General features: G+C 53.3%; 2 protein-coding genes across 2 annotated transcripts in view; one reads left to right on the top strand and one right to left on the bottom strand.

Annotated features, from left to right (window-relative positions):
• Positions 1-19,740, top strand: part of LOC134432745 (zinc finger protein 850-like) — a gene marked incomplete at both ends in the record, with an annotated part of 158,139 nt that extends 138,399 nt beyond the window's left edge. The window contains one exon of the mRNA XM_063181643.1: positions 19,153-19,740. Coding sequence (XP_063037713.1) covers positions 19,153-19,740 — 588 coding nt within the window. The remainder of the gene's footprint in view (positions 1-19,152) is intronic.
• LOC134432666 (zinc finger protein 3-like) lies at positions 6,971-15,423 on the bottom strand (the record flags this gene model as incomplete). The annotated part of the gene is made up of 2 exons (XM_063181559.1): positions 15,394-15,423; positions 6,971-7,522 (listed from the first exon to the last, which is right to left on the bottom strand). Coding segments are annotated over exons 1-2 (582 nt in total), but the record flags the coding sequence as incomplete, so codon positions are not given.
• Positions 19,741-23,214: the final 3,474 nt, after the last annotated feature.

Here is a 23,214-nt window from a genome sequence, read left to right as displayed (position 1 = left end):
TGGCCGGGGTGGTTGCCATGGACACCAGCTCAGGCCTGCAGCCACAGACCGTTGCCATGGCAACCATTGGCAGCCCCATCCCCAGGCTCATGGGATCCCAGAACCACAGAATTGGCTGAGCTGGGAGGGACCCATCAGGATCCTCCAGTCCAACTGCTGGCCCTGCACAGGACACCCCAACAATGCCAGCCTGGGCCTGGCACCGCTGTCCAAACGCTGCTGCAGCTCAGAGAGCCCTGGAGCTGGGACCCTTCCTGGGGAGCCTGGGCAGGGCCCCAGCAGCCTCTGGGTAAAAACCTTTTCCTGACATACAACTGGAGCCTGCCCCGACTCAGCTGCAGCCGTTCTCTCCACTCCTGTCCCTGGGCACCAGAGGGAAGAGGTTCCCACAGCCCCAGCCAGGGACCCGCTCCCAAGACTGTTGCCATGGTCACCAGGGCTGGGACCAGCTGGGATGGTTGGTTTCCATGGGCCAGGGTTCAGGAATGGGATTCCCCAATTTCCTGCTCCTGCTAAAACCGCGCTGCCCTCACTGCCCTCCTGCCTCCCATGGAAAGAACAGAAGGCAAAGATCCTCGCCTGGGATAAGAACAATTTATTGGGAACAGCAACGAGTTTAAGAACAAATGAAAACAGAAACAATATTGATAACAGAAGGGACTGTTTACAGGGAAAACTCAACAAAACTCACTGGATCTTCCTGGCCACATTTTCCCCTTCCTGGAAATTTCACCCTTCTCCTCAGGGAGAGAGAGAGAGTCCATTTCCTGCCCCTGGCAATGACCTGAGGTTGGAGTGAATGTAATGACAGGGCAATGGCCAGACCTTCATGTTTTTCCATCCCACATCATGTCACAGGCACAGACAGGGGCTCCATGGAGACCTCCCAGGGCTTTCTGGGGATGGTAAAGAGCCCTGTGGTCAGAGGCAGTCACAGCCATTCCATGGTGACATCCCAGGGGACCTTGGGCTTCAAAGGCACTGATCTGTCACGGGCACTCACGGGGGCTCCACAGTGACATCCCAGGAGTCCCCAGGCTGCCAAAGAGCCGGGATGTCCCAGACACTCACAGGGGATCCTCTCATGGGCACAAAGGGAGCTTCAGGCAAAAGCTTTATTTCTTTATTGGAGAAACTCGTCCTGATACATGAGGTGCAGATATTACACCAAACATCCACCACGGATCCTCAAACTCATGCAGGGCCCCTAGACTTCTAAAATTCCTTCTAAGAGAGGGGACTGGTAATGGCTGTATCCAATCCAAGCTCCAGTCTTTGTCAAAGGTGTAAAAGATTGGACATTGGAATTGAACTTAAATGCTATTTGTTCCACAGGATTAATCATAGAATACCCGATAAATTTCTATAAATACAGCTCTGATTTTTTCTGATCATGATTAGACAGAATGGTTTATTTACACCACAGAGTAAATGAAAAAAAAAATGAGTTATTGCTGCAGTCTTAGGTGGTCTGGATATAATCTTCCCCAAGAGTGTCTTGTGCCAATGGGTAGGAACCATGAGAGCAACAGCACACAGACACAAACACAGACACACACACAGATATACAGACACACAGATACATACACACACACACACAGAAACACTGAAAGTGTCCAGAGGCCAAAGAGAAAGGATTGTCCAGGGTATAAATGGAGGGAAAGATGGTGCAATGGAGAGCACCAGGGATCCAATGGTCTGAGGGCTCAGGGAGGGTACACTGGTAAGGGACCAGTAGGGAATGCCAGGGTAGATGGACAGGATTACACACCAATGGGAAGGGAAAATTCACCAGAACATGAACATATAAGTGTAAAAGGGGTAGAGAAAGCCAATGGAGAGGACAGAACTGGGACAAATTAACATAGTGCTGCAGAGCACCATGGGGAAGCCTTTTTTCTCACCCTGAGCTGTGAGGAGTGCCCAGAGCCTGTGGTGTGTCTTTCCAGGGCATTGCTACTGCCTTTTACCTGGTAGGCTCAGAGGTTTGCACAGTTGTGCAGTGTCACAACAATCTCCTTGGTTCTGCAGCCCTGCTGTGGCTGCTGTGTAACAATGGACCTGTGGTACCGTGAAGCTCCATAGTGTCACCATGGTCCCTTTGGTTCCCCAAGGCCCTGCTGGGACATGATGGACCCTTGGTTGCATGAGATGCCTGGCTTCCCACAGCCCCTCAAAGACCCCCATGGCCCCTCATGGCCTCTCAAGGCCCTTCATGGTGCCTCATGACTGATGGCCCCTCAGAGCCCCTCATGGCCCCACTCAGCCTCAGGCCCGGGGCTCCACCCAAGGAAGGACAACAGGTTGGGCCCTACTTGTTCTGCTTTCATTTCAGTCCCTTCACAGCCATGAGTGCAGAAGGGCTGAAATGGAGCCTTTCCCCAGTGTTTCCCTCGGGGTTAACTGCGGGCTGAAGATCTGTGCTGGCCCTGGCCCCAGTGCTACCATTCCTGCAGCCGCCAGGCCTTTGCTGTCCCCCCGTGTCCGTTCCCTGTCTCTGAGTCCCGCCCGGCTCTGGCAGCAGCAGCAGCTGCAGCGCAGGGGGCGCCGGCCCGGCCCAGCCGGGGCTCCCGGCCAGGAGCAGCAGCAGCGCCGGCCCCTTCCCGCCTGCTCCTGCCTCGGCTCCCAAGGGCTTTTTCCAGCTCAGTTCTGGAGCAGAGCAGCCATGACCCACACACAGCCCTGACTGCTCAGGGCCTGCCTGTGCTGCCCTGAGCCAGCCCTCAGAGGAAGAAAGGATTGGGTTCCAGCACTGTTTTCAATGCTCTTTTACTCACCATGAGGTGACAGCAGGAGGCTGCTGGTGCCTTTGCCTTGGGAATTGCAGATCATGACTGCTCTTGGCGCTCTTCTGCTTGCCACCTGAATTTTATCCATAAAAATGCAAGTGCCTCTTTCAGTTGGTGCTAACCACTGTGCTTTCATGACAGTGAAGTCAGTATTTTTGTCACAGGCATAAAGATCAGCAGATACTGGAATGCTCATCAGCCCCTGAACACTAAGATGAGGGGAATTAAAGCCACACAGGCCACATTTGCAGTGCTCAAACACAGCCCTGTTGCTGGCGTTGTTGAAATAGAAAAAGCTGACAGAGGCTGTCACAGAATTTGCCTCCTCAATGTGGAATTAAATCAAAAAACCCACCAGGAGAAACAGAAACCAGAACTTCTCAACTCGCTTCATTTCTCCTTCCCAGCAGCAGGAAGCGGAGATGCCCAGAGGTGTTTTGCACTGCTGCTGCCCCCAGTTTGAGCCCAGGCTCTGCCCAGTCCCAGTGGGAACCTGAGCCCAGCCCAGGCAGCTCAGCGCACACAGGGCCAGGCCCAGAGCCCCAGGCACGGCCGCCCATTGCGGGGCAACGGCGCAGACGGAATGTCCTGCGGCCAAACCTCTTGCTCCTGCCACACAGCGCCAGCCTTCTCCCCCTCCTCCTCCTCTCCCAGCACGGCACAAATTCCAGCTTGGAGGAGGCTGCCCCAGAGAGGGCTCTGGCTCCTGTTCCAGCCTGAGTGTCCCTGCAGAGAAACAGGGCATCTTTCAGGCACTTCCACAAGCTCAGGCTTCTCACTTCATGGCGAATCTGGGATGCAAATGGCCTTGCTAAGAAAACCAAAAGCCAAAATGTATTAATAATTATTAGAAAAAATTCCTTTTTCTTCCAGGCAAAATTCACCAAGTCATTCTCTGCATTTCTCCTTTTCAGATTGTTTCAGCTGGCTGTTCTGACAGGTCCATCTTGTTCTGGTGCTTATCATGAACTGATTGTGCTCTTGATTTATGCACCAAGGCACCAGATGTGGAATCATCCACACTGAATTCAGAAAGAAAATCCCTCTGTCAGCATTTTCACATTCCAGATAATTTTTAAGATGTACAGTGACAGGTTGGAATGATCATCACACAACTCTCCACTTGTGGCTGCAGGCTCTGGAGATTCTTTCTCTGCATTCAGCCAGGCTTGTATTCCCTAACAATTCTTTGGACCACCTCCTGTTTTCTTAGCCTGGAACAGTAACAATGAAAACCTTACCCATAGCACAACTTGTGGAGAGTCTGGTTCAAGCATGGCTTAAAGAAAGAGGCCATGAAGGCATACAGTTGAGGGAAAAGTAAAAGGTAGTTGTAAAGCAATTCCCAGGCTTGATTCTATAAACAATTAGGCTCTCTCAAGCACCACTTTATAAACAATAAGATTCTCAGTCTTCCCATAACAGGCAAAACACTCTGTCCTTGGGCTCTCTGGGAAGAGATAGCTACTCTGGGAACAGATATGGAAGTTTTGGGAACTTTTCATATCACAGTGAGAGCGCTGGTCCTGTTTTCAAAAAACAATCATCGGTATGGTAAAACAAAAGGAGGGGTTAGAGTTTTCTCTGTTAACCTATCATGAGCTTGGATTTTGCAATATGCATGAAGTTGATTAACACTCTTATATAAGGTGGCTGATTTGCTCAATAAATCGGAGTCAATGCTGATCAACGACAAGGTGGGTTGGCTTCCTTCACTTTCAACAACAACTCCCCCGTCCACCAGCAAAAGAAAGGACAAGTTGTCAAGTCCTCAAAACTTTTGTCCTGCTTTGCTGCAAGAGTCTTGCTGCACACAGTGTGGAAAGCCATGAGAAGCTGCAGGTGGTGGCACATCTTGTGACAGGAGCTCGACCTCATTCTCCAGGAAAGGTTTTTGAAAAGAGTGGACCGGATCACAGAGAAGATTCCTGGAAAACTGAACCAGCTTTCCAGAAGTGACATGAAAATGGAAAGAAATCATCTGAAATGTTTTCCTCAGTTTATTTCTATGCTCCCCTTTTCCATCTTGCACTACTTCTCCATGCCATGAGTTCTAAATGCATCTCACCTCTAAGATCAATGACTTTGTGAGTTTTAGACACACTAAAATACCATGACCTGCACAGTTTGCCTTCTCCTGTTTTTGTTGGAAAGCAACGCTGGAGCCATCAGTGCAGTGCTTGAGTCGGGCACGAATCCTGCAGGCAGGGAATGTGACCTGGCAGTGTGTGACCCTCAGCAGGGACAATGCTCAGCAATCCTGCAGGCAGGGAATGTGCCCCAGCAGTGTGTGACCCTCAGCAGGGACAATGCTCAGCAATCCTGCAGGCAGGGAATGTGCCCCGGCAGTGCGTGACCCTCAGCAGGGACAATGCTCAGCAATCCTGCAGGCAGGGAATGTGCCTCGGCAGTGTGTGACCCTCAGCAGGGACACTGCTCAGCAATCCTGCAGGCAGGGAATGTGCCCCGGCAGTGTGTGACCCTCAGCAGGGACAATGCTCAGCAGCGTTGCTGTGCTCGGTCTCCATGGAACCATGCCAGGAGCAGCTGCTGAGCTCAGAAGCCATCGCAGCCCCCGCCCTGCCCAGAGCCCCTTTGCAGGGTGGGCTCCTGCCCTGGCTCTGTGTGCCAGGAGCCGGCAGCGCTGGGTGCAGGGAGACCAGGGAGGGCACAGAAACGCTGGGTGAGAAATGCTGGGGCACAGCGAGATGGGCGAGTGCAGCCGGCCAGGGCAGAGGAGCAGCATGCACAGGGGGCACAGCCTGCAGGACACATGGCCAAGGGGAGAAAACAACAAACTGCTCAGGAGGGTGGAGAACAAATTTTAGTTGCAGACTTAAGAGAATGAGGTACTTGGGAAATGTGAAACAACATTGAATTACAGTAAATCACTTGACAAAGCACTGATTGAGCACAATCTAACCTGTCAAACTTCAAGTAATGCAGATTTTGAGAAGAGAAAGTCGGGAGGAGAGGGAGAGAGAGATCCATAATCAGGGCCTTGGACCCAGTGCCATCTCAGCTGCTGAGGTCTATGACTGTGTCAGTGTCACACCCATGTCACAGCCTGGCCTGCTCTGGTCCCTCTCCCAGGTGATGTGTTTGGGGTGCCAGGGGCTTGGCAGCCACTTTGGGGCTGCACCAGAGGCTGCAGTGGCTGGGGTCGGGCAGTGACCACCTCACCTATGCAGAATTCTCCCTGCCCCCAAACACACACTGGAGATGTCTGGGGCCGTTCATCATTTCTCTACTCTCCAGCGCTGAGGCAATGGTCTCTGGATACAGCTCTGAGCTCCTGCCCAAGGCAACCACCCCTGGCAATGGGGCTCCATGGAGCTGCTCTCAGGAAACCCCCAAGAGCTGGGGAGTGCCCCAAAACTGCCTCAGAAACATGAGATGCCTCAAATTCTCTTCAGGAATGGGGATTCCTAAAAAATTCACTCAGTAATGGGCTCCCCCTCCCTTCATCATCCCCAAACTTTGGCTGTCTCATTACAGACCCCAACCCACCTCCCCAGTCCCAACCTCAACCCATCCCACCCTTCCTGGACATCAAGACCCCCTTCCCAAACCATATGTTTCCCCATTTCCCACCTCCCAAACCCCATCCCACCCATCCTGCCCCACCTAATGCCCATCTCAACCCTCCTGACTTGAAGCCCGCTTTGCTCAATCCCCTTCCAACCCCATTCCACACCAAAGAGTTGTGGAATCGAGGAATTTTGGGGTGGGATTGAGTATTTTTCAGTGGCATTAAGGTGACAGATTGAACCCTCTTGTCTCTTTCAGGTCCAAGAAAGGGAAACAAGTACACCAAATACCCCCAAAACCTCCCAATTATCTCCCAGAATCCCAGATTCCCCCAAAACAAAAGTAAAAAGTGAGGCTTTAGATGCCTTTGATGAATATATTGATTTTTACCACAATTTTGTCTGTTTTAAAGGGATGAAGATGAATCCAAAGAAAATTAGGGCCAAAACAAAAGAATAGCCAGCCCAGTGTCTTCCCAACATGGATCACAGGGAAAGTAGATGGCCAGGGCTCTGACCAACATGGGTGCTCCCATGGGGGATGAAGCTGGAGCAATGCACGAAGCTCTTCCTGCAGTTGGGGCACTCACAGGGCTGCCCTTACCGATGACTCCGTTGGTGTCGGGTAAAGAACGAGCGGTCTGAGAAGCTCTTCTCACACTGGGGACACTCGTAGGGCCTCTCCCCAGTGTGGATGTGCCGGTGCCTGATGAGGGTGGAGTTGTGCTTGAAGCCCTTCCCACACTCAGGGCAGCAGAAGGGCCTCTCCTCTGTGTGAATGCACTGGTGCAGGAGGAGATTGGAGCTGGTCTGAAACTTCTTCCCACATTGGGGACACTCGTAGAGCCTCTCCCCAGTGTGGATGCGCTGGTGCCTAACAAGGTTGGAGTTGCGCTTGAAACCCTTCCTGCACTCAGGGCAGTGGAAGGGCCTCTCCTCAGTGTGAATCTGCTGATGGCAGAGGAGATCGGAGCTGGTGTGAAACCTCTTCTGACACTGGGGACACTCGTAGGGCCTCTCCCCAGTGTGGATGCGTTGGTGGGTGATGAGGGCGGAGCTGCAGCTGAAGCCCTTCCCACACTCCCCACACTTGTAGGGCCATTCCCCTGTGTGGATCCTCTGGTGGCTGATCAGGTGGGAGCTCCGCCTGAAGCTCTTCCCACACTCCAAGCACTTGTGGGGCTTCTCCCAATCATGAAGTTGCTCATGAGCCACCAGCTCCAAGCTCTGGCTGAAGCTCTGTCCACCTTCCTGGCTCAATGCGGTTCTTTCCTTCTCAGAGCAGCCTGGGCTGGGTTTGCAGCCCCTCCTCTTGTGGGATGTCTGGAACTTTTCCTCCCCATTGTAATTCTGCACTGTGGCACCACTAAAAACAGCCTCTTCCTCAAGGTTCTGGTGCAGGGATTTGTCCTCCCTGGTCTCCATCCTCAGCTCCTTCTCTGGGGAAGGAAGGACAAGGAGAGGATGGGATTTGCCTCCGTGCCAGAGGGAAGGGGAAGGAGTTCCCCCCAGTGCATCCCTGGCAGGACGGCGTTGGTAGCAGGGTTGTCCTGCAGCTGGGGGCCATGCTGGGCTGGGAGATGGAGCAGGAGAAAGGGGGAAAGGGGCACTGACTTCCTCCTCACCTGCCTGGGTATCCTGGGGCATCTTCGTCTTCCTCGCAGCCTTCTCCTCCATCAGGTGAAGGTTTGGGAATGGGAAATCCTGGTTTGGGGTAAAACAAGGTGTGAATCCTTGGATTGGGAATTCCTCCCAACCAAATCCATCTCCAGAAGTAATCTGGTGCCGATAAAAATTTCCAAAAATCAAGAGTGAATTAAAAAAAGCCACCAGGAGCATCCCATTTCCAGTCTCATCCCTCTGGGGTTCTGGTGGTCCCCTGTCTCAGGGCTGCTGGGGATCCCATGGGTCCTGGGGATCCCTCTCTCCAGGATCCTGCTTAGGGATGCTGGGGGATTTCAGGGTCCCCCACTCCAGCCTCCCCCCAGTCCAGTCACTTGGGGGTCCTCTCTCTTCCCGCAACCCTGTCCTGGATTAGGGCAAATTTGGGAGAAAACCTCCAAAGGGGTTTTCTCTAAAAAGCAAATTCAAGCAGCCACTCCCCCAACCAGATCAGGAAAAGACTTCCTCGGAGAAAAGGGGAAAAAACCTCTTTATTTAACAGGCAAAGCATTCATCAGCACAAAAAATGAACAACATTAAACAATAAAACCTCTTGCCGCTACAAAAGAGATGACAATCTCAGAAAGTCCTTCTGTGGGCTGTAGCTCTGCTCACTCAGTCTCTTATCAGTCCTTCCACTGCTGGAAATGCTGCGGCCCAGGCTCAGCCTGGTGGGCCACAGGTGGGAGCTGCCAGCGGTGTTCTGGGTGTTCAGTCCAGAGCAGGTTTAAACAGCTCCAAAGAAAAAGAAAAACCATACTCCAGGGAACTTCTCTGCCTCAGAGAGTTAAAACTAACGAAAAGCAAAGGAGAGCTCTGTCCTGCTGTCTGTCAGCAGACAACTGATACCTTAGGTTTTAAGTTTTTCTGTTCTGTTTTGGTGTGCAGCTTTTAGCTTTATATTAAGTGTTACTGGGATCTTTTCACAGAGTGTTGAAGACAAAACAATCATCTTCTAGCCGGAGACTCAAGGACAATCTCTTCAAACTTCAGGCCCAAAGCATAAACAACATGAAAAGAGGAGGGTGGGCAAGCAAGCAAGGAGGATTAAACTTCATAATTTGAAGCTATTAATTGGGCAGTTAACTCCTATATGCAAATAGACTAAAACTCATAAAAATGTGAGATCTCATGACCAAGCCCTCTTTTGCTCCCATCTTGGAGCCATCCAGGAAGAGCCACAGCTGTGCCTCCGGTACTGCCAGGGTGTGGCCTTTGAAAGCATTTCAGTAAAAATCCACTTTATTCCTATCAGCTCCATCTGGCCACTGTTCCAGCTCCTTAAGGCATCACAACAGTCCAGGAGCAGGAATGTGGAGTAGTGAGTGCAGTGTATGAAAACAAACTATTGCTTCTCCCTTCTCCCCTGCGCTCTCAGAATCAAACTTAAAGGTGCAGAACTCATTTCTGGGCTAAACAGACCGATGGGGTACGAGCATCATGAAGTCACCCCAGGACACGCCCCTCTCAGGGTTAGGGGGTCCCGTCCCCGCCTCATCTCCGGGCTGCCGGGGTCCCCCAGCTCCGCTATCGCCCCTTCCCCTCTCCCCGCCCCGGGGGTCCCCCGTTCCACAGCCCCGGCTCTCACGGGAATCCCCAAAACCAATGTCCCGCCCCGTCGGTACCGGGCCATCCCCACGTGGACCCCCCGGGCCCCCCCCGAGGGGCGATCGCGGCTGCTCTCCCCCCGAAAAGCTCCTCTTAGGGAGCCCGGAGATATCCGGGGCTCGAGTCCGGGATCTGCCGGCTCCGAACACTCTCCAAAAAATCCTCCTGGAGACCCCTGGCTGGAGCCGGGGCGAGCTCGGCCTCCGCCCTCCCCTGCGGCTCGGGGCTGGGGGCGATGCTCCCGGGGCAGGGGGTGCTGCAGGCTCAGCGTGCGGGCGCTGCGAGCGCCGCGATTCTCCCGCTCCTCCTCTCCCTCCTCTTCCTCCCGCATTTCCTCCGCTGCCAGCCCGGACCCCCCTTTCCCACCGCTCTGCCCCGCGGCCCCGCAGCACCGGCTGCTGGGTGGGGGAGCCCCCGATCGGCCCCAGGGCTGGGCAGGGGCTCGGGGACCCCCCAGGGGCGGATCCGTCCCCCGGCCCGAGCCCCAAATTCCGCTCCGGGGCCGCGGGGCTCTGCGGGCCCGCCTGGCAACCGGTGAGTCATCAGCAAGAAAAGCTCTGGTTGGCTGGAAATTGGTTAGCGCCTCTTCTGATTGGCTGGAATTTTGAAAGGGGCTGCGCCCTGCGGGTATCCCCGAGAGCTGCGGAGTCCGGGTTGGGGCTTTTTCCTCTTCCTTTCGCTCTGAGAACATTTCTGATTTCTTTCTCTCCCTCGCTCCTTTCCATTTCTTGTTCAGTACAATCCGAGTTCGAGCAGATCGACAGGTTGCGTTCTCACGGTGTCATTTGCACCTTCACTCAGGCGTGAGAACGTCGGAGAGCCCCCCAGCCCCGAGCACCCTCAGCGGTGAGAGGGACACAGAGCCCCTGGTCCCCAGCCCTGCACAGGCATTGCCTGAGGCCAGAGGGATGAAGACCCCCCGAGCATCCCCTGGGCTGAGAGGGACAGAGACTGCCCCGAGCACCCCTGGTACAAGGTGAGAGGGAGGGAGACCCCCCAGGCATTCCCTGGGGTGAGAATGATGGAGACCCTCTAGGGAATGGCCTGGGGTGAAAAGGACAAACGCCTGGGGAATGGCCTGGGGTGACAGGGACAGGGACCCTCCCCAGCCCCTTCCAAGCATCCCCCAGGGTGAGAGGCACAGAGCGTCCCCTGGGCACCGGACAAAATAAACTTTGCAGAAATCAAACTTAACTCTGCATAAAATACTTCAATGAATATTTGCTTTTCCCACAAGTCACGTAATGAAAACGCAAACAAATCCCAAAATTTTATAAACTGACAATAGAAGCTGTTTTGTGGCAAATCTAAATTCTATTGGTCCTGCACAGCTCCAGCTCAGCTGCTGGCAGGTTCCAAGAAAAGGAAAGTGGAAATTAGGCCCAATACGGAATATGAAAAGGAAGGGGAAGCTCTGTGTAGCTGTCGCAAAGGTGACAGGGACAAAGAGAAAAATTATTCTAACATTTGGCAAAGTCGCCCAGCCTGTGAAAAAGCGTGACAGGGACCGAGACCTCCCCTGGAGGGAGCAAAGTGTGACATTGTCCCCTGTGTGTGTGACCTTCCCAGGGTGGGGGTTTTACACCTGAGCCAGTTTGGGTAAGGGGGTGGTGTTCACCCACCCAAGCAGGGATTACCTCACTGTTTCAGATTGCAATGCAAGATGTAACCAAATGCATGTTTTCAATCACCATCTTCATCAACTGCTATAAACAGGTGGGGTAGGGTTCTTTATGGCTTCCATGACTCATCCCTGATAACGCTCTCCAGGTGAGATACGTTCTGCTAATGGGCCATTGAGTGCCACTGCAGGACTGATAAAATTCCATCATACCATTGTGGGATGCTCCGCCCAGGGGGAGGACCCAAGCATTCCTACATGGATATAGGCTGAGGCTTTCAACATCAGGAGCAGCTCGCCTACTGGATTCCCAGAGGACAAGAGCTCTATAGCCACCATTGGACCTTCAGAGGAGGACCAGACCCTTCTACAGGATCACTGCTTCGACGGAATCACGTTGATCACTCCAACAGGACTGCAGCCACCATTTAATAAGACTGCTTCCACCACCCTGCCCAGCAGGGTGTCAGGTTATATCCTGACTCTGTCAGTTTAAGGCAGTGTTTCTGTATCATTGCCTTGATCCTTATTTTGTTATTGAATTGGAATTCGTGCCCGACCCAAGCGCTGCACTTGTGGCTCCAGCATTGCTTTCCAACAAAAACAGGGGAAGGCAAACCTCGTGCAGCTCATGGTATTTTAGAGTGTCTAAAACTCGCTAAGTCATTGATCTTAGAGGTGAGATGCATTTAGAACTCATGGTATGGAGAAGTAGTGCAAGATGGAAAAGGGGAAAACAGAAATAAACTGAGGAAAACATTTCAGATGATTTCTTTCCATTTTCATTTCACTTCTGGAAAGCTGTTTCAGTTTTCCAGGAATCTTCTCCATAGTCCTGTCTGCCCTTTTCAAAAACATTTCCTGGAGAATGAGGTCGAGCTCCTGTCACAAGATGTGCCACCAACTGCGGCTTCTCTTGGCTTTCCACACTGTGCCTGCAGCAGGACTATTGCAGCAAAGCAGGACAAAGGTTTGGAGAACTTGACAACTTGTCCTTTCTTTTCCTGGTGGACTGGGGAGTTGTGCTATGGGTAAGGTTTTCACTGTTACTGTTCCAGGCTAAGAAAACAGGAGGTGGTCCAAAGAATTGTTAGGGAATACAAGCCTGGCTGAATGCAGAGAAAGAATCTCCAGAGCCTGCAGCCACAAGTGGAGAGTGTTGTGATGATCATTCCAACCTGTCACTGGACATCTTGAAAATTACCTGGAATGTGAAAATGCTCTGACAGAGGGAGTTTGTTTCTGAATTCAGTGTGGATGATTCCACATCTGGTGCCTTGGTGCATAAATCAAGAGCACAATCAGTTCATGATAAGCACCAGAACAAGATGGACCTGTCAGAACAGCCAGCTGAAACAATCTGAAAAGGAGAAATGCAGAGAATGACTTGGTGAATTTTGCCTGGAAGAAAGGGGAATTTTTTCTAATAATTATTAATACATTTTGGCTTTTGGTTTTCTTAACAAGGCCATTTTCATTCCAGATTCCATATGAAGTGAAAAGCCTGAGCTTGTGGAAGTGCCTGAAAGATGCCCTGTTCCGCTGCAGGGACACTCAGGCTGGAACAGGAGCCGGAGCCCTCTCTGGGGCAGCCTCCTCCGAGCTGGAAATTGTGCCATGCTGGGAGAGGAGGAGGAGAGGGGGAAGGCTGGCGCTGTGTGGCAGGAGCAGGAGGTTTGGGCTGCAGGACATTCCGTCTGTGCCATTGCCCCGCAATGGGCGGCCGTGCCCGGGGCTCTGGGCCTGACCCCATGTGCGCTGAGCTCCCTGGGCTGGGCTCAGGTTCCCGCTGGGACTGGGCAGAGCCTGGGCTCAAACTGGGGGCAGCAGCAGTGCAAAACACCTCTGGGCATCTCCGCTTCCTGCTGCTGGGAAGGAGAAATGAAGCGAGTTGAGAAGTTCTGATTTCTGTTTCTCCTGATGGATTTTTAAATTTAATTCCACATTATGGAGGCAAATTCTGTGACAGCCTCTTTCAGCTTATTCTATTTCAACAACGCCAGCAACAGGGCTGTGTTTGAGCACTGCAAATGTGGCCTGTGTGGCTTTAATTCCCCTCATCTTAGTGTTCAGGGGCTGTTGGGCATTCCAGTATCTGATGATCTTTATGCCTGTGACAAAAATACTGACTTCACTGTCATGAAAGCACCGTGGGTAGCACCAACTGAAAGAGGCACTTGCATTTTTATGGATAAAGTTCAAGTGGCAAGCAGAAGAGCGCCAAGAGCAGTCATGATCTGCAATTCCCAAGGCAAAGGCACCAGCAGCCTCCTCCTGTCACCTCATGGTGAGTCAAAGAGCGCTGAAAACAGTGCTGGAACCCGATCCTTTCTTCCTCTGAGGGCTTACTCGGGGCAACACAGGCGGGCCCTGAGCAGTCAGGGCTGTGTGTGGTGCTGGTTGCTCTGCCCCAGAATTGAGCTGGAAAAAGCCCTCGGGAGCCGAGGCAGGAGCAGGCGGGAAGGGGCCGGCGCTGCTGCTGCTCCTGGCCGGGAGCCCCGGCTGGGCCGGGCCGGCGCCCCCTGCACTGCGGCTGCTGCTGCTGCCAGAGCCGGGCGGGACTCAGAGACAGGGAACGGACACGGGGGGACAGCAAAGGCCTGGCGGCTGCAGGGATGGTGGCACTGGGGCCGGGGCCAGCACAGAGCTTCAGCCCGCAGTTAACCCTGAGGGAAATGCTGGGAAAAGGCTCCATTTCAGCCTTTCTGCACTTGTGGCTGTGAAGGGACTGAAATGAATGCAGAACAAGTAGGGCCCAACCTGTTCTCCTGCCTTGGATGGAGCCCCAAGCCTGAGGCTGAGAGGGGCTGTGAGGGGCTCTGAGGGGCCATCAGTCACGAGGTGTCATGAAGGGCCTTGAGAGGACATGAGGGGCAATGGGGAACTCGGAGAGGCCATAGGGGTCTGTGAGGGGCTGTGGGAGCCCAGGCCCCTCATGGAACCAAGGGTCCATCATGTCCCAGCAGGGCCTTGTGTACCCAAAGGGACCATGGTGACACTATGGAGCCTCATGGTATCACAGGTCCATTGTTACACAGCAGCCATAGCAGGGCCCCAGAACCAAGGAGATCATTGTGACACTGCACAACTGTGCAAACCTGTGAACCTACCCGGGAAAAGCCAGCAGAAATGCCCTGGAGAGACACACTGTAGGCTCTGGGCATTCCTCACAGCTCAGGGCGAGGAAAGAGGCTTCCCCATGGTGCTCTGCAGCACTATGTTAATTTGTCCCAGTTCTGTCCTCTCCATTGGCCTTCTCTACCCCTTTAACTCTTATATGTTCATGTTCTGGTGAGTTCTCCCTTCCCTGTTTTCCCACTGGTGTGTAACCCTACCCATCCACACTGGCATTTACTATTGGTCCCTTCCATGTGTACCGCCCCTGAACCCTCAGAGCACTGGATCCCCGGTGCTCTACTCTGCACCCTCTTTCCCTGTATTTGTACCCTGGACTCTCCTTTGTTTTTGTCTTTGGCCCCTGGACACTTTCAGCATTTCTCTGTGTGTGTGTGTCTGTGGGTATGTGTGTCTGTGTGTGTGTTTGTCTGTGTCTATGTGCTGGTGCTCTCGTGGTTCCTACCCATTGGCACAAGAAACTCTGGGGGAAGGTTGTGTGCAGACCACCTCAGACTGTAACAAAAACTCCCTTTTTTCATTTACTTTGTGGTGGGAATGAACCATTCTGTCTAATAATGATCAGAAAAAATCAGAGCTGTATTTACATAAATTTATCTAGTATTCAATCTTTAACCCTGGGGGGAAAATTGCATTAAAGTTCAATTCCACGTGTCTAATCTTTAACACCTTTGACAAAGTCTGGAGCTGGGATTGGATGCAACTGCTCCCAGTCTCCTCTCTTAGAAGGAATTTTAGAAGTCTAGGGGCCCTGCAGGGGTTTGAGGATCCATGGTGCCTGCAGTATGTAATTTCTCCATCTCATGTCTCAGCAGGAGTTTCTCCAAAAAAGAAATAAAGGTTTTTCCTGAAGCTCCCACTGTGCCCATGACAGGAACCCCTGTGAATTTCTGGGACATCCCGGCTCTTTGGCATCCTGGAGACTCCTGGGATGTCACCGTGGAGCCCCCGTGAGTGCCTGTGACAGATCGATGCCTTTGCAGCACAAGGTCCCCTGGGATGTCACCATGGAATGGCTGTGACTGCCTCTGACCACAAGGCTCTTTACCATCCCAAGAAAGCGCAGGGAGGTCTCCATGGAGCCCCTGTCTGTGCCTGTGACTTTCCAGCTCTGGAAGAGCCTGGAGACTCTTGGAAAGTCCCCACGGAACACCTCGGAAGGCCTGTGACAAATGTGATCCTTAGCAGGCAACCATCACCAGCTCCCTGTTGCTATGGTCAGTTTCCATGGCAACCATCACAAACTCCCTGTTGCTATGCTCAGTTTCCATGGCAACCATCACCAGCCCCCTCTTGCTATGGTCAGTTTCCATGGCAGATCCATGGAGACCCTTGGCCGGGGTGGTTGCCATGGACACCAGCTCAGGCCTGCAGCCACAGACCGTTGCCATGGCAACCATTGGCAGCCCCATCCCCAGGCTCATGGGATCCCAGAACCACAGAATTGGCTGAGCTGGGAGGGACCCATCAGGATCCTCCAGTCCAACTGCTGGCCCTGCACAGGACACCCCAACAATGCCAGCCTGGGCCTGGCAGCACTGTCCAAACGCTGCTGGAGCTCAGAGAGCCCTGGAGCTGGGACCCTTCCCTGGGGAACCTGGGTAGGGCCCCAGCAGCCTCTGGGCAAAAACCTTTTCCTGACATACAACTGGAGCCTGCCCCGACTCAGCTGCAGCCGTTCCCTCCACTCCTGTCCCTGGGCACCAGAGGGAAGAGGTTCCCACAGCCCCAACCAGGGACCCGCTCCCAAGGCTTTTGCCATGGCCACCAGGGCTGGGACCAGCTGGGATGCTCGGTTTCCAGGGGCCAGGGTTCAGGAATGGGATTCCCCAATTTCCTGCTCTTGCTAAAACCGCGCTGCCCTCACTGCCCTCCCACCTCCCATGGAAACCACAAAGGCAAAGATCTCGGTCTGGGATAAGAACAATTTTTTGAGAACAACAATCATATAAGGAACGAATGGAACAGAAACAATATTGATAACAGAGTATATAAATAAAACTGTTTACAGGGAAAACTAAAACACAACTTACTGGGTCTGCCTGGCCGCGTATTTCCTCCTGCCTGGAAAGGACACTCCTCTCCTCAGGGACAGAGAAAGAGAGAGAGAGAGGGTCCCTTTCCTGTCCCTGGCAATGACCTGAGGTGGGAGTGAATGTAATGACACAGTCATGGCAAGACCCTCATGTTCTTCCATCCCACATCATGTCATTGGCAGAGGCAGGAAAAGGGACAGGTGTCTTCCTAGCATGGATCCGAAGGAAAAATGGATCACCAGGGCTCTTCCCAACATGGGATGCTCGGGGGGTCTCCATCCCTCTGGCCTCAGGCAATGCCTGTGCAGGGCTGGGGACCAGGGTCTCTGTGTCCCTCTCACCGCTGAGGGTGCTCGGGCCTGGGGGGGCTCTCTGACCTTCTCACACCTGGGGAGGCCGGGGGGGTCTCTGTCCCTTTCAGCCCTGCTGTGACCCCACCCAAACATCATCAGGCTCTGGGTGAGCTCAATCCCAAACCCTGATCCTGGTCTCAGTCTCACTCCACATTTAGACACACTCACAGTTCTGTATTTATTCTCATCCCAGTTTCAGACTCATCTATCCCAAGACCCAACCCCAACCCCAGCCCTAAAGCCAATCCCATGTCTAGCCTTAACCCCAATCCCAGCGCTAATCCAAATCTCAACCCCAACTCCAATCCCAGCCCCAATTCCAGCCCCTTCCTAAATCCTCAGCCCCAAACCAAATCCCAGGTTCAGCCCTTCTGGGGGTTTGGGGGTGTCTCTGTCCCTCTGACCCCGATGATGTTTGGGTGGGGTCACAGCAGGGCTGGGAGGGACAGAGACCCCCCCGGCCTCCCCAGGTGTGAGAAGGTCAGAGAGCCCCCCCAGCCCCGAGCACCCTCAGCGGTGAGAGGGACACAGAGCCCCTGGTCCCCAGCCCTGCACAGGCATTGCCTGAGGCCAGAGGGATGGAGACCCCCCGAGCATCCCCCAGGGTGAGGGGACAGAGACCCCCGAGCATCCTCTGGGCTGAGAGGGACAGAGACTGCCCTGAGTACCCCCTGGCACAGGGGTGAGAGGGAGGGAGACCCTCCAGGCATTGTCTGGGATGAGAATGATGGAGACCCCCTGGGTAATGGCCTGGGGTGACAGGGACAGGGAAAAACCCCCCCAAGCATCTCCCAGGGCAAGAGGAACAGAGGCTTCACAAGCATCCCCTGGGCACCAGACAAAGTAATGTTGCTTCTTGTCAGAAATCAAAATTGACCATAGATAAAATGCCTTGAATTTATTTTTCCCACAAGTCACTTGTGATGGAAAGGCAAATAAATCCCAAAATTTTATAAGCTTATAATAGAAGCTATTTTGTGGCAAATCCAAATTCCTTTGGTCTTGTACAGCTCCAGCTCAGCTGCTGGCACATTCTAAAAAAAGAAAAGTGGAAAATAGGCTCAATACGGATTATGAAAAGGAAGGGGAAGCTATGCGTAGCTGTCACAAAGGTGACAGGGACAAAGAGAAAAATTATTCTAACATTTGGCAAAGTCCCCCAGCCTGTGAAACAGACCTCCCCTGGAGGGGGCCAAGTGTGTCATTGTCCCCTGTGTGTGTGGCCTTTTTGGGGTGGGGGTTTTACAGCTGAGCCAGTTTGGGTAAGGGGGGTGGTGTTCACCCCCTGAGCAGGGATTACCCCACTGTTTCAGGTTGCCATGCAAGATGTAACCAAATGCATGTTTTCAATCCCCACCTTCAGCAACTGTTATAAACAGGTGGGGCAGTGTTCTTTATCTCTTCCATGACTCAGCCCTGATAACGCCCTCCACGGGAGATATCTCCTGTGAATGGGCCATTGAGTGTCACTGCAGGACTGATAAAATTCCATCCTCCCATTGTGGGATGCTCCGCCCAGGGGGAGGATCCAAGCATTCCTACCTGGATATAAGCTGACACTTTGCTACACCAGGAGCAGTTTGCCTACTGGATTGCCAGAGGACAAGAACTCCCTAACCACCACTGGACCTCCATAGGAAGACCAGACCCTTCTACAGGATCACTGCTTCAACAGAATCACCTTCATCTCTCCAACAGGACTGCACCACCATTTACTGGGACTGCTGCCACCACCCTGAATAACAGGGTGTCAGGTTATATCCTGACTCTGTCAGTTTAAGGCAGTGTTTCTGTATCATTGCCTTGATCTTCATTTTCTTTTAAATTGTAATTCTGGTTTAGACCCTCCCCAGGTTTGCCTTCAAACCAGTACAAAAGACAATGTGTGCACCCTTTGTTTTCTTCCCAGAACAGGATTTCCCATTCCCAAACCTTGATTGGATGGAGAAGGAGGCTGTGAGGAAGAGGAAGGATCCCCAGGACACCCAGATAGGTGAGGAGGAAGTCAGTTCCTATATCCCTCTCTCTCCTGCTCTATCTCCCAGCCCAGCACAGCCCCTGGCTGCAGGACAACCCTGCTGCCAACGCCATCCTGCCGGGGATGCACTGGGGGAATCTCCTTCCCCTTCCCTCTGGCATGGAGGCAAATCCCATCCTGTCCTTGTCCTTCCTTCCCCAGGGAAGGAACTGAGGATGGAGACCAGGGAGGAAAAATCTGCATGGCAGAACCTCGTGAAAGAGGCCGCTTTTAGTGATTCTAACGCACAGGAATCCAACAGGGAAGAAAAACCTCAGACATCCCCCATGAGGAGGGGCTCCAAACCCAGCCCAGGGTGCTCTGAAGAAGAAAGAGCCACCCTGAGCCAGGAAGGCGGGCAGAGCTTCAGCCAGAGTTCAGAGCTGGTGGTCCATGAGCAGCTTCATGATGGGGAGAAGCCCCACAAGTGCTTGCAGTGTGGGAAGAGCTTTAGGCGGAGCTCCCACCTGATCAGCCACCAGATGATCCACACCGACGAATGGCCCTACAAGTGTGGGGAGTGTGGGAAGGGCTTCAGCTACAGATCCAACCTTGTGACCCACCAACGCATCCACACTGGGGAGAAGCCCTACGAGTGTCCCCAGTGTCAGAAGAGGTTTCAGACCAGTTCCAATCTCCTCCAGCACCAGCGGATTCACACTGAGGAGAGGCCCTTCCTCTGCCCTGAGTGCGGGAAGGGCTTCAAGCACAACTCCGACCTCATCAAGCACCGGCGCATCCACACTGGGGAGAGGCTCTACCAGTGCGCCACATGTGGGAAGAGATTTCAGACCAGTTCCAGTCTCCTCCAGCACCAGCGGATTCACACAGATGAGAGGCCTTTCCACTGCCCTGAGTGCGGGAAGGGCTTCAAGCACAACTTCACCCTCATCATCCACCGTCGCATCCACACAGGGGAGAGGCCCTACGAATGTCCCCAGTGTGGGAAGAGCTTCAACACCAGCTCTCACTTGACCAGACACCAACGGAGCCACCAGTAAGGGATCCCTGCAAATGCCACAAATGCAGGAACAGCTCCATCCACCACTCCAGCTTCATCCCCCATGGGAGAACCCACATTGGGAAGAGCCGTTGTGATCCATGTTCCCCATGATCCATGCTGGGAAGACACCTGTCCCTTTCCCTGACCCTACCAGTGTCATGATGTGGCATTGAAAAACATGAGGGTCTTACCATGGCTGTGTCATTACATTCACTCCCACCTCAGAGAGATTCCAGGTGCAGAAAAGGGACACTCACTCTCTCTCTCCCTGAGAAGAAGGGTGTCCTTTCCAAACAGGGGAAATTGTGGCCAGGAAGACCCAGTGAGTTGTGTTTTAGTTTTCCCAGTATACTGTTTAATTTATCCCTTCTGTTATCAATATTGTTTCAGTTCTGTTTGTCCCTTATCTTGTTCCTGTTCCTAATAAATTGTTCTTATCCCAGACCGGGATCTTTGCCTTTGTGCTTTCCATGGGAGGCAGGAGGGCAGTGAAGGCAGGGCGGTTTTAGCGGGAGCAGGAAATTGGGGAATCCCATTCCTGAACCCCGGCCCCTGGAAACCGAGCATCCCAGCTGGTCCCAGCCCTGGTGGCCATGGCAACAGCCTTGGGAGTGGGTCCCTGGCTGGGGCTGTGGGAACCTCTTCCCTCTGGTGCCCAGGGACAGGAGTGGAGGGAATGGCTGCAGCTGAGTCAGGGCAGGCTTCGGTTGGATGTCAGGAAAAGGTTTTTGCCCAGAGGCTGCTGGGGCCCTGCCCAGGTTCCCCAGGGAAGGGTCCCAGCTCTAGGGCTCTCTGAGCTCCAGCAGCATTTGGCCAGCGCTGCCAGGCCCAGGCTGGCATTGTTGGGGTGTTCTGTGCAGGGCCAGCAGTTGGACTGGAGGATCCTGATGGGTCCCTCCCAGCTCAGCCAATTCTGTGGTTCTGGGATCCCATGAGCCTGGGGATGGGACTGCCAATGGTTGCCATGGCAACGGTCTGTGGCTGAAGGCCTGAGCTGGTGTCCATGGCAACCACCCCTGGCATGGGGTCTCCATGGAGCTGCCAAGGGACCGAGCATAGCAACAGGGAGCTGGTGATGGTTGCCATGGAAACTGACCATAGCAACAGGGGGCTGCTGATGGTTGCCTGCTTAAGATCAGATTTGTCACAGGCCCTCAGAGGGGTTCCTTGGGGACTTTCCAAGAGTCTCCAGGCTGTTCCAGTGCTGGAATGTCACAGGCACAGACAGGGGCTCCATGGAGACCTCCCAGGGCTTTCTGGGGATGGTAAAGAGCCCTGTGGTCAGAGGAAGTCTCAGCCATTCCATGGTGACATCCCAGGGGACCTTGTGCTGCAAAGGCACCGATCTGTCACAGGCACTCACGAGGGCTCCACGGTGACATCCCAGGAGTCCCCAGGCTGCCAAAGAGCCGGGATGTCCCAGACACTCACAGGGTTCCTGTCATGGGCAGATATATTTATATAAATATGTATTCTCTATTATGGTAATGATTAGACAAAATTACCTTAATCAGAACTATTTATGCCAGGATGTAAGAGACATAAAATATATTATACCGAGCACTAACAAATTATTTCAAAGCAAATGTATTAAGCAAAACTTGTAATTAAGCAGAGATTGGTGTCACTCCCCCAGACCAATGATCATGGGCAATTCCCTTTGGCTCAGCCTGGAGCAGTGACCTTGAGGGTGTCCCCACCGCTGGGAGGAATCCCCACACCCCTCAAGAAGGGAAATGTAAAGAGATGCTGCCATTAAAATTTGGGACGGGGCTTTTCTAGTCTGAGGTGCTGCCCTGTCAGTCAGATGTGCCCAGGCTGGGCCAGCTCAGCAGCTCTGCAGAAGCTCTCAGTGGTGTCACTTGGTTGTTCCTTTCTCTGGGGATTTTTCCACCTCTGCCACAGCTTCGGCTCCCTCTGAGGATGTTGAACTTTGGGATGGAGGAGTCAGGCTGGTTTCAGCATTATTCACCCCCAAAGCAGTGTGACACCCCTCCTTCATTTCCCACTGGGGGCTTTGCAAACAAGGCCTTGCTGGAGTTGTTGGGGCCCATTGCAGGCAGAGTCTCCTGCTCCATCAGGAACTGCCTTTCCTGTGCCATGAGCAGGGCAGGTCCTGCTGCAGGAAAAGCCCCAGGCCAGCCCCAGCACAGGGAAGGGCTCGGGCACAAGGGCAGAGTGCTGTGCTGGGAGCTGTGCCAGGGAGAGCCTGAGGCACCAAAGGCACCTTGGCAGCAGCAGCTGCTTGCAGGCCATGGCCAGAAGCCTCCCTTGGCAGCCTGGCCTGGTGGCCACCACTGCAGAGCTGCTGCCTCAGGGCTCATTCCTGGCTGGGCTCTGAAAAGCCACTTCTGCTCCAGGAGCCTGACTGGGAAGCCATTGGCCTCAGCACCTTGGGGACAAGATATTAATGACAAAACTCTTCATGGCAGCAGAGCCAAGGCAGGGGCAGAGGAAAGGGCAGAGCCAGGCCCAGGGCACAGGGATGCCATGGTCATGGCTGTTAGGCCACTGCCCCAGCAGCAGCCTGGCTGCCCTCAGCAGACATTCTGGCCAGAAGCACTGTGAGGGCACCTGTAGATTTCCACGTGGCTGATTTAGGCTTGTTGGTTTTCTGTTTCTCCTGCTGGCTGATTTATGTCCGGAGATAGCTCAGGGATGCCACTTGCTCGGTTTCTCGGCTGTTAGGTGGCCTGGAAAGGCCCAGGGTGGCCTTGGACAGCCCGGCGCTTCAAAGGACGAGGAGAGACCCCTGATCTTGTTTTGGTCAGGGTGTTTATTAATTGTTTATCTAAAAGATTTTCTTTCAGCCCGACAGAGGTCTGCACAGCAAGTCAGCCATGGGCACACTCTGCACCCCTGGGGCGGTCACTTATCTTTATACCCGAAGTTACGTATACAATATTTATAATTTTTCCCCAATACTTTCTACCCTTATTAATCGGTGCACTTCTAGTAAAGACCAATCCCAAAGTGCCACCATCATCACAGAAGATGGAGGCCAAGAAGAAGAAGAAGAAGAACAGGACACGCCCCAATTCCTCCATCTTACTTCTTTAGACCCCCCTGTACAGAAATCCTAAACCCTGTGTTTTACACTCTAATTAACTTATCCCTTCACCATTCACCCCAGTGAAATCCTCCCAGTCCTCATAAAGGTGTCATCTCCTGTGTAGGATCAAAGTCCTGCCACCAGACACTTCTGGCAACATTCCAGGACTCCCGAGCCCCCCAAGGGTGTTCTTGGCCACTCTGCACCTCCATCCTGAGGTGCTGAGATCCCACAGGCACCCAGCACATCAGAGAACCCACACAACAGGAATTCTGTCCTTGGGGATGAGAGGGTTTCACTGGGTCAGGCTGCACAAAGCTCCCGATCTTGGGCAATGCCTGGGATGTGGCATCCAATTCTCTGGGAAAAAAGCTGCAATTTTGTGACACTCTCATAACTGTAAAATGC

This window comes from Melospiza melodia (genome assembly GCF_035770615.1).
Source record: "Melospiza melodia melodia isolate bMelMel2 chromosome 7 unlocalized genomic scaffold, bMelMel2.pri SUPER_7_unloc_1, whole genome shotgun sequence".
In the NCBI taxonomy this organism is placed as follows: Eukaryota; Metazoa; Chordata; class Aves; order Passeriformes; family Passerellidae; genus Melospiza; species Melospiza melodia.
Note: the sequence above shows the minus strand (reverse complement) of the source record. Positions and strands in the feature narration are given on the sequence as shown.